Source organism: Amphiprion ocellaris, chromosome 6 (genome assembly GCF_022539595.1).
Source record: "Amphiprion ocellaris isolate individual 3 ecotype Okinawa chromosome 6, ASM2253959v1, whole genome shotgun sequence".
NCBI lineage: Eukaryota > Metazoa > Chordata > Actinopteri > Pomacentridae > Amphiprion > Amphiprion ocellaris.
In genome coordinates this window covers 23,373,794-23,387,937 of record NC_072771.1, presented here as the reverse complement: position 1 = coordinate 23,387,937, position 14,144 = coordinate 23,373,794, and the positions used below count along the sequence as shown (strand labels likewise).

General features: G+C 40.0%; 1 protein-coding gene across 1 annotated transcript in view; it reads left to right on the top strand.

Moving 5' to 3' along the window:
• Positions 1-13,301, top strand: part of sv2ca (synaptic vesicle glycoprotein 2Ca) — a 29,098-nt gene extending 15,797 nt beyond the window's left edge. The window contains exons 4-13 of the mRNA XM_023281508.3: positions 701-852; positions 6,755-6,888; positions 7,385-7,474; positions 8,149-8,259; positions 8,383-8,471; positions 8,935-9,099; positions 9,278-9,411; positions 9,539-9,745; positions 9,883-10,042; positions 10,158-13,301. Coding sequence (XP_023137276.1) covers positions 701-852; positions 6,755-6,888; positions 7,385-7,474; positions 8,149-8,259; positions 8,383-8,471; positions 8,935-9,099; positions 9,278-9,411; positions 9,539-9,745; positions 9,883-10,042; positions 10,158-10,341 — 1,426 coding nt within the window. The 3' untranslated portion in view covers positions 10,342-13,301. The remainder of the gene's footprint in view (positions 1-700; positions 853-6,754; positions 6,889-7,384; positions 7,475-8,148; positions 8,260-8,382; positions 8,472-8,934; positions 9,100-9,277; positions 9,412-9,538; positions 9,746-9,882; positions 10,043-10,157) is intronic.
• Positions 13,302-14,144: the final 843 nt, after the last annotated feature.

Here is a 14,144-nt window from a genome sequence, read left to right as displayed (position 1 = left end):
TAAATAAATACATTGTTTTCCAACTGCTGCAGAAACTGTAAAAGTGATGTAGTCAATGAAATTCCCACTATATATCAAAACTCTTAACACATACTGTACATCATAGCATCCTCAGAAAAATAAGTGTTTCAGAGTATGTGAAAGAAAATATCTACTGGAGACACGCAGTGTGTCCTCCTCTTACAACAAAGAAATATGGCACAGCCTGTATGATTTATTGTGTTGTCTTCGTCGGCAGTATAACTGTTCCTTTAAGAGCTAATTCAGTAATTGCATCTACATCATTCTCTCCGGAGACCTTCAGAGTAATTGAAAAAGCTGTCCAAACTGCCGATGTGACCCGTGTCCCTAAATCATGAGCTACTGGTGCACTAAGGATTTTTATTTATTTTTTTGTATAATTTTTGGCGTAAAATGTGCGTATCTGTACATATTTTTTGCTTAGTTGTTCTCTTTGTTAATTATTGCTAAGAGTGTTTAATTTACCACCAAACAATCCCCAAAGCAGTTTATAGAGGAAAAGAGCTGAATACAATGTACAGTACTAGTAATTTCATGTCTGACTTCTTCTACTTCAATTAAAGAAACAAACTAGGCCACAAACAGCATAACAATTCTAAATGCAGCTATATGAAAGATGTAAAACGTAGTGATTAATAAAGTTACTCCTACTAACCTTCCCATTGTCTGGTTCTTGCAGGATAGGAGGTGCCGTTCCCATCGTTTTCTCCTTCTTTGCTGAGGTGTTGTCCAGGGAGAAAAGAGGAGAACACCTCAGCTGGCTGTGTATGTTCTGGATGATTGGAGAGATCTATGCATCTGCTATGGCCTGGGCCATCATACCACACTATGGTGAGTTTACAAATATTGTAATGTCACCGGTCTGGACTACAAGGTTCGCTGGGAATCATAGTTTATATAATATAAATGCAATAACATTGAAAGAAATGTTATTCTTTGTCATTGAATGGTGCACTGGTAGAAGGCTGCAAAGTGTCTTAATCACTCAGATAAATGCCAAATTGTTGCTGGCAAAGTCTGCCAATTCTAAGTTGTAAAAGTCAGTGGTATGCTTACAAGGATTAAGTTTAGCACTGCCACTGATGGGATCGGCAATGTGACTTTATGCTAAGTTCCTGGCTACAGTTACAAAACTGTATGGCCTCCCTGTGGTCGTGGGTTAAGGTGCCAGTTTTCCCTGCTATGCAAATCAATCACTTAATGGCAGTGAGTGGCTGCAGGCTGGGAGAGGTAAAGGTTAAGAGATTAACGTATGCATGCATACATAGAGTAGGCACAGGCTGAAAGGGTGAGGGCGAGCCTGTGGGGAGAGAGAGCTGTGATTTATGACAGCACTGCATTGGATATCAACTGCACTCATCATGAAGCAAGATGAAGGGAATTGGCTTTCTTCCTCTCCCCTACACGCATCCTTTTCATTTCTTCCCTGCTTTTTTAACCTGCTGTCCCTTCCTTTTTACTGGCTCCCCTCTCCTCCTGTTTTGTACTCTCCCCATCTCTCCGTCTAACTCTGTCCTTCCTTTTATTACCTCCTCTCTCTCCATTCTCTGTCTCCGCAGAGTGTTCTTCTTGATCAAGCATAATTAGGTTTTTCTCCTTGCTCTAATAGGACAAAGCTACATCTAGAGGTGATTTATGGCCAGACCACGCTTTAGCCAACCTGTGACGTCAGTGAGAGAGACAGTGTGTGTGTCTGTGTGTGTGGGAGAGAATTTGTGTGTTGCTGCAAGTTGCATGGATGATGTTGTACTACTGCTGCAGACATATACAGGTCTTCTTCAAGGGAAATTGAAGTTAATAACTTCTGACACTAGAAGAGGTCGTTTGAGTTAATACACACACACACACACACACACACACACACACAAACAAAAAAGAGGTACTGTAACTGAGTATCCCATAAAGGACTTCCCAGTTTTCTTACAAGCAACTTAAAGAGGTGCTCACACACATGCACAGTTGTGCACACTGCTGTAGATCTGCTCACATGGATGTACAGAAGCATCCTCTGAAGCCAGAGCGAGTCTTCATGAAGAAACTCTGCTGTCAGTTCTGCTGATATCGTATTGAAGGGCTAGTAGTGGCCGTACTTTGCTCTTATTCTCTCTGACACTCACTACCACTCTGCCTCCCTCTCCCTGAGAGGGAACTACGTGTCTTGCATACATACTCCAACACTCACCAGTGGGTTTTATGTTTCCCTAAAGTGCTGCAGTGCCTTGAAACAGCAGCACTATCATGCGTGGGCAACAAAAGGCCAAAAAACGTCTCCCGCAGAGATACCTTTATGTCTTTCAGTGAAAACATAAAGGTATGAGTGATGGGTTATGATACAATTGCCTCAACTCTGGTATTTAATACACTATTAGAGCTCTCATTTATCTTCCCCACTTGCTGGCTCCTAACGTCTCCCAAACGCCCCCCTGCCAGACTCGCAGCTGGAGCCCTGAAGGAGGTCTGCTCGGCACAGATCCTTGACGGGAGGGTTTGAGGAGTTCACTTGCTGCCAAGCAAGATCACCACTCAAGTAACCTCATTAGACACCGCTCAGATCTGCAGATTAAAGTTTAAATGCCAAGAGTGGACTCCACATCGTATCTAATATCTGTACGCCATATATGTAGCTGAACCAATATCTATCTATCTATCTATCTATCTATCTATCTATCTATCTATCTATCTATCTATCTATCTATCTATCTATCTATCTATCTATCTATCTATCTATCTATCTATCTATCTATCTATCTATCTATCTATCTATCTATCTATCTATCTATCTATCTATCTATCTATCGTATCTGAGCCTGGGATGGGGGAGTCATTCATCCATAGACTTAGTCAATTATGTACATAATCCTTGTAATGAGATTTCCAGTAGCATGAGTGAAACACCAACCCCGAGGGGCAGGAAGTTATGTTACATTTATGTTGAAAAAGACAATCACTGCTGAACAACTCCTTCACTTTCTTCCTTTGCGACTCTGTCTCTTTCTGTCGTTGTTTCTCTCTCTCACACTCTGGGTCACTTCAGATGTGCACACACACAGAAAGACGGAAATAAATACAGTGACTCAGAGAAAACTGGGATACGCACGTCATGTACGGAAGTCATTACTTCTGCTGCTCAACACTACAAGAGTGAAACCAGCAGAGATTAGAAAAGCAGAACAATAAATTTATATTGCAATGCCTGGTAGCCTAATAGCAAATATGAAGATAAATCAATATATTTTTGTCTTCTGGTATTTTCCCCATTATGTTTACCTATTTTGTTTTCTTTTACTGACACTGACAGACTCTTCTGGGATATATTCATATGGTTTGTGACCGAAGCCCACACCCTTTGAAAACAGTTGTTTTTGGTAGTTGATATGCTTAACTATCTAAGCTGGATTCAAATATGCTGTGAGATTAATTCCAAGCAGCCTTTTTTCTGGCACAACCATTAGCATTAACCCCCTCCCCACCCTGTGACTCCCCTCCTACGCCTGCTGATGGATAATGGTGCTATTCCCTTTGGAGCAGTATCTCCATGAGGCACGATGTGTGGAGAGACGTGGGAGGTCACGACTGACACGGCAACCCCTTTCTGCGCATCCTGACAAAAAAAATCTAAAAAATGAAGTCAGTCACCTATACAGTAGCAATATACATTTGTGTTTGCATACCGGATCCTCCTCACATTACTGTTGATATACTTTATATAACAAGTATTCTTTACTGTAACTTTTAGACAGTGCACAAAATAAACTGTTGTGCAAAAATGCAATGCAGCAAATAATCCCATATTTGACAGGACAAAATATTCATCCACAAACTTCATGTGATTTAAAGCATAACTTGAATTTAATGTCATATTTAGTGCACTGTTTTCTGGTTTGTGACAGAAAGAACCAGTAATTCGGTCTTTTCTGTATTGGTGCATCCTGGCAGCATCATGTGGCTTTCAAGTCATTTGTTCTCTCTAACTTTTTAATGTTTTTATGCAGTATTTTGCTGCTGTTTCTCAGCAGAAGGGTTTACAGACTATTTTGCGCCTGAAAATAAGAAATGGAATATGAAATGTTTAATTTCCTAAGTATGTTTGTGTAATTACTTGTGTGTTTGTGTGGGTGGTGATGTGACACAGTATTATGTGGTGTCAGTGTAATCTGCATATGATTATTCATACTATCAATTTCGCCGCTGTTTTCGCTGTCAACGCACACACTCACGTATTTTTGGCATGTGTGCATTTCCTCCTGTGTGTGTGTCTGTGAGCGCATGTTACAATGATTAATGAGTCTGGAAGACTGCCTGTGGGCTGAGATCAGGTGCAACAAGATTTAACTTAGCAGAAAACACTCAATTCTTTTCCTACACATTCAATTAACCCGTCCCTGTGCACCTCTCTCAGCTCGCTCTGCAGAGGCATTCATCTCTGAGCTCACACATCTCTCTGCTCCGGCCGTCGAGTGCTCCCATTTAAATGCCATCTTTTATTTGCAGCACTTTTGTGTTTGCAGAATGAGTTTCACACTTAACATTTAGAACCCACCTTTCAGTTCAAGAATAGTACTATCTGCTCTACATCTAAAGGTGTACAGTCAGTGTTTCCTCGAAGCATTGTTTTAAGACTTATTAAGTAATCATATTTGCTTTTTTAATGCCTCTGTGAGTTGGAAAATTAGCTAAATAGTCACCATGCTATGAAAGGGTGCACTGAGAATGAGTTCATAATTCATCTGTTAGGAACATACTGAGCTGTGGGCTAGTCTGTCAAGCTGTTATAATCAGAATCATTCACTTTGGTGACTTTCCTTGCAGAAAATTAATAATAGACATTCAGAATCGCCCCATTGTCTTTACCATGCATTTTTATGTGCAAATAATGTAAAAATTACATGACTTTAACTCAGAGATAACTTACCTAGATCTACACTTACCAAGAATTGAATGGTTGAATGCCATTGAGCAGCATTTGTCTGATTCGTGAGCTTTCAGATTAACATGAGGCAACTGCCAGAGCTCCAATAAAAGCAAAACATGTTTTAAATCCTCGCAATTTGTGATAATGTGTCACCATTATAAAGAAACCATTCATCACGGATCTGTCAGACTTACACAGTGTGTGGCATAAAGCGCTCCTCCCACTATTGCAGCAGTATTTACAATGAGGCTTTCTTAGATCAAGTCTTTTTCATTAAAGCTGCACTGACTCATGTTTTATATCATTGTAGAAACAAATCCAATTATATAATTTTGCAAAGTGAAAAATGTTGCTTAAAGTGACAAACCTGCTCATAATTATCACCAACCAACGCTGCTGACTTACAGAGTTTATTACAGTTTTTTTCAGTTGCTTTGGTAAATTTCTCGATTCATCCTCGACATTTGCAAAACAGTAAATGCATTTCTCAAAACAGTTCGTACAAATAGCAAAACACCATGGATTACCTGTAAAAGCTCAGAATCCTTAGTTCATCTCTCAAAAGTAAATATCTGTCTCAGTGAACATGTCAGTGCCATCAGAATGACAAGTCCTTGTGTCATTGTGTGTGGATAAGACATTCAAATTACTCAGCCGTGTTGTCATTGTAACAGTGAACTCTGGAGAGATGATTTGATGTAAACTATGGCTAAAGTTTTGATGACAATTATTGTAAATTGTAAGTTACACCTTAGTGTATGTGGGAGACTGATTGCAAGAGACTGAACAAGATTCACATTTATGATTTTACAGTTTGTATTGTAATTTGTTGACACACCATGTCATTGCGATACTGAAAGGAAAACAGCACTGCATAGCACAAAGAAAACAACTAATAAACTAAAGTAGAAATGTGAACATAGGACAATCTCCTTAAGGAAAACTTTACATGCAGTGCTGTAGGAATTACAGTGCAGTCTTCCTGCACCTCCTGACGTTCCTGTCTGTTGGACCACAAATTCTCATCCACATCACAAATATCTTCTCTTGCGTCTTTGAGCGATTTCAGAAAACCCTAACCCTTCACCCATTTCCCTTCGTTAGAGAAAATCAAGATTCACCTGGGAGCAATTTACCAATTCAGGACAAATTTAGAAAAAAAGTCTAATGGAAACGTGTATAAATATCCTTGGCATATTCTGACAACTTGTTCAACCATTTTGCATGTAAAGACTGATGTGATGAACTAATGCCTAAATGTTGTGGGGGGGTGAGACTATTCAACAGAGACCCATTATAATACATTTTGATCAGCATGACATAAGCAACTGATAATGTAGGAAACAGCAGAGAATTGTCCAAAATCATTTGCATGGATGTACTAAAGCATTTGCAACTTGTTGAAAGAAATGAGAAACTGCTTTTTTGATGTACACAAGTGACACAATGATGTGAAGATTGAACAAGTAGTTTTGAGAATTTCAATTCTGATCTGAGAAATGTACCAAAGTGACTGAGAAAAACTGTAGCTTATATTAGTTCAGTGTGTGGGGTTTTTGGCCTGTAAATTCTACACTGATTAACCAGAAACATGACTTTTGGTCATTTACAGAAATGAATTGTCGATTTCATGCTTATAATTTCAACTATTTCAGATTTGGATTATTTACCTCAATAGACATTTATGCAGGTTCAGGACAATGAATCCCACTTGCAAGAAAATGTGAACAGAGCATTCAGTTCTCATTCTGCCGTGTCATCCTCTTCCATCTTCACATGACCTGATTGTCATTGTAGGCTACTGTGTGCTGCTGTTTGCAGGTTGGAGCTTCAGTATGGGCTCAGCGTACCAGTTTCACAGTTGGAGGGTGTTTGTCGTCGTCTGTGCTCTGCCCTGTGTGTGTGCCGTGGTGGCTCTTACCTTCATGCCTGAAAGTCCCAGGTTCTACCTTGAGGTAAACACTTCTTACTGAATTCTTCACAAATGTTGAGATCAAACCTTTTCTATTTTCTCCCAAATCTGCTGCATCAGTTGTATCTTAAAGAATGCCGTGTCAGTGTGCTGTGTCATTGTCCTCAGCTGTCAGGGCTTATCAATTTTTACATTCAGCGGCTGCCAGGCAGATTGAGAGTGCTTGGATAGTTCCCAGCAGGTACTTTAATCAGACCAAAACAGTGTGAGTCACTCAGAACTATTAGAGAAGGAAATGTGTGTGTCTGGGAAGCCTAGAGATCTGTGACAGTAGGTTTGCTGCTGCAGGATAATTAGCCTTTGAAGTGAAATGAGTCACGGTCGTCGTGACTCTCCGCATTTTTGGCCTATCGTAGAGAGAAATCAAAGGAATATTTGTGACTGTGAAACTGTTGCTGCGTTCCAGTAAGCGAGACCAGGGTTGAGCTCATGAATTTATCTCATCCTCACTCTCTCTCATTCTCTTTCCATCCTGTCAGGTGGGGAAACATGATGAAGCCTGGATGATCCTCAAACAGATCCACGACACCAACATGAGAGCGCGTGGGCAACCGGAGAAAGTCTTCACCGTGAGTGTTTGCTTCTTTCGTGCGCTGCCTCGGCTGGGTTTCCTGGCGCTTAAGGAAGCAAAGAGGCTTATATCCTGCCACCACTGGGACAGGTTTAAACGCTTTCACTGTGCAGGATCATATCTGAGTTACGATGGTTCTTGAAAGCTGTTTTGTGTCATTCAGGCTTATTTGCTCCGTGAGCTGCACTTTGGGAAAGCCGCTTAGTCAACACGTGTTACATGAATTGATCGAGTACTGTAGTACGCACTGTTTATATCCACCTTTCTGATTCTGATTTGGTTGTCATTGATCATGTGCAGTTGTCTTGTGTGAAACTAAAGATGATTATATAGAAATAAGTGAAAAACTGTGGTACTGCACCATCATGTAAGAAATGTAAGTAATGCTGAGAAATGAACTGAATCGCTACAAATCAATACTCTTGCACTGCACATCTCTGCACTTTTAAACTTTATTTTTATTTTTTCTGTTAAGCCACTTTACCCTCATCTGTCACCCTTGTATATATTGTAAATATTATTACTATTGTTCTATTATTCTTTTATTCTTATCACTATGTCTACTGTTACATAAGCTGCTGTAACAATGTAAATTTCCCCTGGAGTGGGGAGAAATAAAGAACTTTATCTTATCTTATCTTATCTTAAATATTATGTTTTAAACTGTTCCAGGTAAACAGGATCAAAATCCCCAGGCAGCTGGATGAATTGGTTGAAATGGAATCAGAATCTGGCAACCCAGTTTCCAAGGCTTTCTTTAGGATAAAGGCTGAAGTACATGGGGTAAATATATATCTTTTTATCTAACTTGAGCAGAAGACTTTTATGTGTTATTATTAAGCATTTATATCCACTATCTCAGCACCAAAGTGTAATATAATAGTTCTCTTTTATACTTCTCTGTAGATCTACCTGAACCTTATGAAATGCTTCAACTACCCGATGCAAGAAAACATGATGCGACTGGCTATAGTTTGGTTCACACTGTCTTTTGGGTGAGATTCTTTCTGTCAAATTCATTTTTTTTTCAATTGATTACACATAAAACATACAACTAGGGGAGACACATGCACAATTCCCTGCCTTTTAACTTATGTCTCATGTCATGTTTGTCAGAAAAATCAGACAAGTTTCTCTGGTCAGGTAATAGCTGGAGGGAGTCAGGCTTACAGCCACATTGCATTTCTGTCATCTTGATCTCTCTGCTGTGCAGAAGTTGCAGGGTCTCGAAATCAATCACAGTCTGTGGATCAATACTGTTCCATTGGTGTCTTGGTGGAGGCAGAGATAGGGAGGAAAGCAGCTAGAGATAAAAAGAAAGCACCCCGAAAATACTTTTCAAATTCAAAAGGAAAGCGCTTTCTACTGCTTCTGTCCGTCTCTCCATCCATCTTTGGCTGATCATCAGATCAGTTGATTCCTGATATCCTGTATCGGTGTGTCTGTTTCTGACTGCAGGTATTATGGTCTCTCAGTCTGGTTCCCTGATGTCATCAAACACCTTCAGGCAGATGAGTACGCCTCCAAAGTGCAGATCCACATCAATGAACGCATTGAAGGCTTCACCTTTAACTTCACCCTGGAGAACCAGATACACAAAAACAGCCTCTTCATTAATGACCAGTAAGACAAGTCAACTCACCTGCAGGATTAATAGCAAAAACATAAGTGTGATAACTGTTTGGTGTGCAATGTTAATTAGATAGTCCTTAGGATAAAATATGAAATTGCAAATAACTAGAATAAAGTGGGTGTAGGTTACCGCATTGCAGCTAAACTGAATGTAACTGTGCTTATTCAGATTCATCAACATGAAGCTGAAATCTGTCACCTTCATTGACTCCACCTTTCGTAACTGCTACTTTGATGATGTGACATCGGTGGGCTCCATCTTCCGAAACTGTACTTTTGTTGATGCCTTCTTCTTCAACACAGGTGAGATTTTAAAACTGTTACTCTGACATGACTGCATAGCTAGAGTGGTGTATTTTAGACTTTCTGATTGCAAGATTCACCAGGTATTATCTTACCTTTTAGTTATTTATTTTTATTCTTTGGGCAGATATTGATGAATCCAAGTTGATCGACGGCACAGAGGTGGTCAACAGCACTTTCACCCACAACAAGACAGGATGCCAGATGACATTTGATGATGACTACAGTGCCTACTGGGTTTATTTCATCAACTTCCTCGGGACTCTGGCTGTTCTGCCTGGGAACATTGTGTCCGCACTTCTCATGGACAAAATTGGGCGTCTGTCCATGTTAGGTAAGAATGAGGGATGAGTGCCAGGTTCATATCTGAGTGGGTACTTTTGTGATTAAATAATTGATTTTAGGATCCATCCCTGAGCATGACAGACAGTTTTGATTCACTCTTGCTCTGTGTGTTTGCATGTCCTTCAGGAGGCTCCATGGTCCTCTCAGGCATCAGCTGCTTCTTCTTGTGGTTTGGCACCAGTGAGTCAATGATGATCTTCATGTTGTGCCTTTACAATGGCCTGAGCATCTCTGCCTGGAACTCCCTAGATGTGGTCACAACTGAGTCCTTCCCTACTGTCAGGAGGTCAGAAGACGTGCATGAGCACATCCTGCAGATTTGTTTTCTGACAGACCTACAGATAAAAAACACAGACTATTCAGCCATCTTTAACACATTTCTCTCTCTACTCTTTCTGCAGAGGAACGGGCTTTGGGTTCTGCAATGCTCTGTGTAAGCTGGCTGCAGTCCTGGGGAACCTGATCTTTGGTTCTCTTGTGGGCATCACCAAGGCCATCCCTATCCTCATGGCTTCATCAGTGCTCGTTGGTGGAGGCCTGGTTGGACTCCGGTTGCCTGACACCCGGGCAAATGTCCTCATGTAACACCAGAGTAGCATTTGGGATAAAACCTGGATGTCCGAGCCCAAGAAGAAACCCAGCGAGCATTTTGAGTAAGGAGTGCAAGTGGCTTGGTTCATACACATCTTAGCACTATTAGTCACATTTCACTAATATATCTTAGGTAAAGCCAGATAACAATCAACCTTTTCACAGACCATTTGACTTTCATCATACAATTAGATCCTTGTGAGGCAATTCAAAGCTTAGATGCTTTGGGATTGATTTGTCTTGAGGTTTCACGTGACCAAGATGAGAATTTGCTCAGGTTTTTGTGCTGAGACATTAGTGGAGTCTTGTTTATTGACTGATTTCGCCTTCCAGCTGCAGTCATAACCATGTGTGGCAACAGTGCATGGTTAAAGCTCAAGGCTTTTAATATTGATACAGTCTTATTAAGACAAGCCAGATGGGAAGAAAATTGAAAAACAAGCTGTAATGAGCACCACCAACCTGCTGTGTGACAACGTAGGGAATAGATGATCAGACAGAGCGGACTCGTGACACAGCTGTATGACAGCTGGTTTGCCCACAGGACTCACATGCAGAACACAGGACAAGTGTACAGAAAGTCATCCCACAGACATACATAGAGAACCAAATGCATAAACCTCATGTGCAGAGACGAGACACTCACATATACCTGCACTTTTTTCCAACTCCACACTTAGATCATACTGTAAACACACTACTGTATTTTGATCAACATGACATTCGCTCAGATATCTGAAAAGTTTTCCGAGTAGATAATTAGGAGACCAAGCCCTTTGCATTACCTACCCAATGAAAATTATAAAGGCCATACTGAAAAACTGTATTTTCTTGTACCAATATCTGTATGTTAAGTTGAATTTAAGGATGCTAATCTTATTTTTTCTGCTGTGTTATTGTGGAAGTTGCATTAATTAATTGCTGATTTTGTCCAAATGTTGTTATTCCACATCCCCTTCCATGTGTTGTATTATTGTGTAGAGCTCTCTGATGAGCTCTCCTTCTGATTTAGCTTTGTGTTGGTTCCTGCTCGTGGCAGTGACATGTCCTGCTGCTTCCTTTCAAAAATACTGAATGGCCTTTTTTAATGTGCCTCTCCTTGACTGGAGCAGTCTGCCCATAGTCATGTGCTGTCCAAAGGTTATAAAGGAACAGACGGAAACTGAACAGGGAGTAAAGAGAGAAAATAATTATGGCTTTTTTTTTTGTATATATGTGAAATATGTGGCCAATAGGATGTACATTTATTTTTGGTCTAAACCTCATCTGATTTGTTAGACATAATCATTTTGGTATAACTTATTTTTTTTGAGTAAGAGTCCTCCTCTCCTGAAAAAAACACAACGATATGACACTAGTGGTACCATCACATTATGAACCACAGTGTATGTCACCGTGCATGTCTGCAGAGTAATAATGTAAATAAGAAACACCTGCTGGTGCAACCCAAGATGAAAATGTCTCCCAAGGAAACTAAAGATTGTTTTTAACATTTTATCTTAACTTATTGGGTTAAAATTCAACTCAGATATGGTTTGTTACATTTAAAGCTGTAAAAAAAACATACACAAAACTGGTTAATGAATTTGAGCTCTGTCAGTTGTTGACAAACCTTTTAAAAGTTATTGTTCATCTGGTCTTTAAATATTGGGACATCACTGAACACAGTTTAAGATCATGATGATAGCATAATAAATGATAAGATGAGTTTCAGATTGTTGTATTACATCTCAAAATTGACTTTTTAAAACATAACAATTCAGCTCCTCTCAGTCTTGTTTAAGTTGTGCCTGTGGATTGCATTTTCTGTGGCTGATAGCCGATGTTTTTCTTAGTTTCTTTGTATTTGTTGTACCTATGATTACAGTACAGATCTGGTTTGCTCTTGCAGTGCAACTGGCTCACTCGTGGCTACTTAAAAAGAAAGGAAAGTGTTGTATACGTGTGCATCCTTTTCCATAATCCTTTTCCCAGATTTTACAAAATCAGTTGGAAATACATTGTGTCATGTGCTGCTATTGCGCAATAGATATTTTCGACCGTATGAATTGAATATTTTTGAAGCAAGAGGATGGCATAGAGCTTCTAGACAAACAGCAGTGACTTTTGCTGTTTGAGAATATCGGAAGGAGTGAACAGTGCTGTTCTGGATGTGTTAAAACCTTAATTAGTGGCAGATCTACCTGATTTGTTGTGTTTTGGAGAGTTATAATATTACATTTTATGTTTGAGGTATTTGGGGTGTAGCGTCCATGTACTGTATCTGTGTGTGTGTGTGTGTGTGTGTGTGTGTGTGTGTGTGTGTGAGTGCATAAGAGAGAGAGAGTGCTGTGTGTGTGTGTGTTGGCCTCCGTATGGATGCATGAATGTAAATATTGTCCATATCAAAGCTGATATCGGCGAAGTTTGGGGTTAAATGTGTATAAGCTCCTTGGTTGACTCATGTGTGTCCTGCTTCGTCCGAGCGATAAATCCATCCGCTGTATCTCTGTTGTACATCTCTGTATGTCCTTGGCTTTCACCTGCTACTCTGTGTGTGTGTGTATGCGTGTGTGTGCGTGCGCGCTCAGACTTGCATGTGTGTAAGAAAACTTTTGTTCTTTTGTGCTCAACTTTGTGTTCTTACTGTAAATCCTCCTGGCAGAAAAATGATGGCAATATTCAGATTTATTTTGTTGAGAAAAATGTGAATGTATCACTCTTGTAAGTTCTGTTCATCCATTTTATGGAGGTAGTGAAATGTATGTTGACAATAAAGTTGTGAATATTATTGTGAAGGGCCTGCCAGTCAGAGGATGACTGAGCTGTATGTTCAGAGGTCCGTAAGTGTGAAAATATGTGAAGAAATATTTGCCAAATGATGCCCTATGAATAATGTTAGAAACTGGAAAGGCAGGAATTGCAGACCGTGCTGCTTTTGAACATATATAATAAAAGTTATGTTCTCTAGCAAATTATGCTGTTGTCTTCTTTCACATCCTTCAACCTGTTGAACCCCAGAATAAAACTAAATTCTGTTCTTTTTATATACAGTACATCAATACTGTAAGGCCACCAAAACAGCTGGACCTCTGAGGGTCCTGAGGGTCGGAGTGGCGTCTTTGTGGATCAGCCTTCTTTTGGAGGTTTGAGCCTGGGTTCTTTGCCTTGAGCTCTTTGTCATGTTCCTTGGCTCATTCCTGTGCAGTTTTTGCAGTTTGACAGGGTTTATTGTTCTGCTGGGGGTAGTCGTTGGTGCTAAGGAGTGCCATTTGCCATAGGGAGTGTGCTTGGTCTGCAACAATATTTTGGCAGGTGATATGTGTCAAACTACAACTCGCCTAAATACCAAGACCCCAGGCTTTTCTGCAGAACATTGCATTGTGACAAGATGACCACTTTCATTTACTTTACTTGTCAGTTGTGGCTAATCAGTGTATTATGTTAGTGAATCTGGCAGCAGACATTTGCACCAAAAAGGACAGGTAATTAAACCATAGCTTAACGTATCACGAGGAGAGGCTATGAAACCACACTTACAGTGAAATCTTCCCTGAAGGATGAAACCTAAACAATACAAAATAAGTGCAGTTGTCTGTGTATTTGACCCACCTAATAAAAAATATTGCACTGCAATTCAAAGTGCAGCATGAATCAATGGACTATAAAACAGTCCTGCAATAAATCCTATCTTCACAAGCATTTTATTGTTCAATTTTAGTTGAAACTGGTAGAGACGTGTTGATTTGGTCTCTTCTGGTGCTGTAGTGTTTGTGTGAAGTCTGTTGAATTATGCTGTACAACACTGTAAAGAGTTT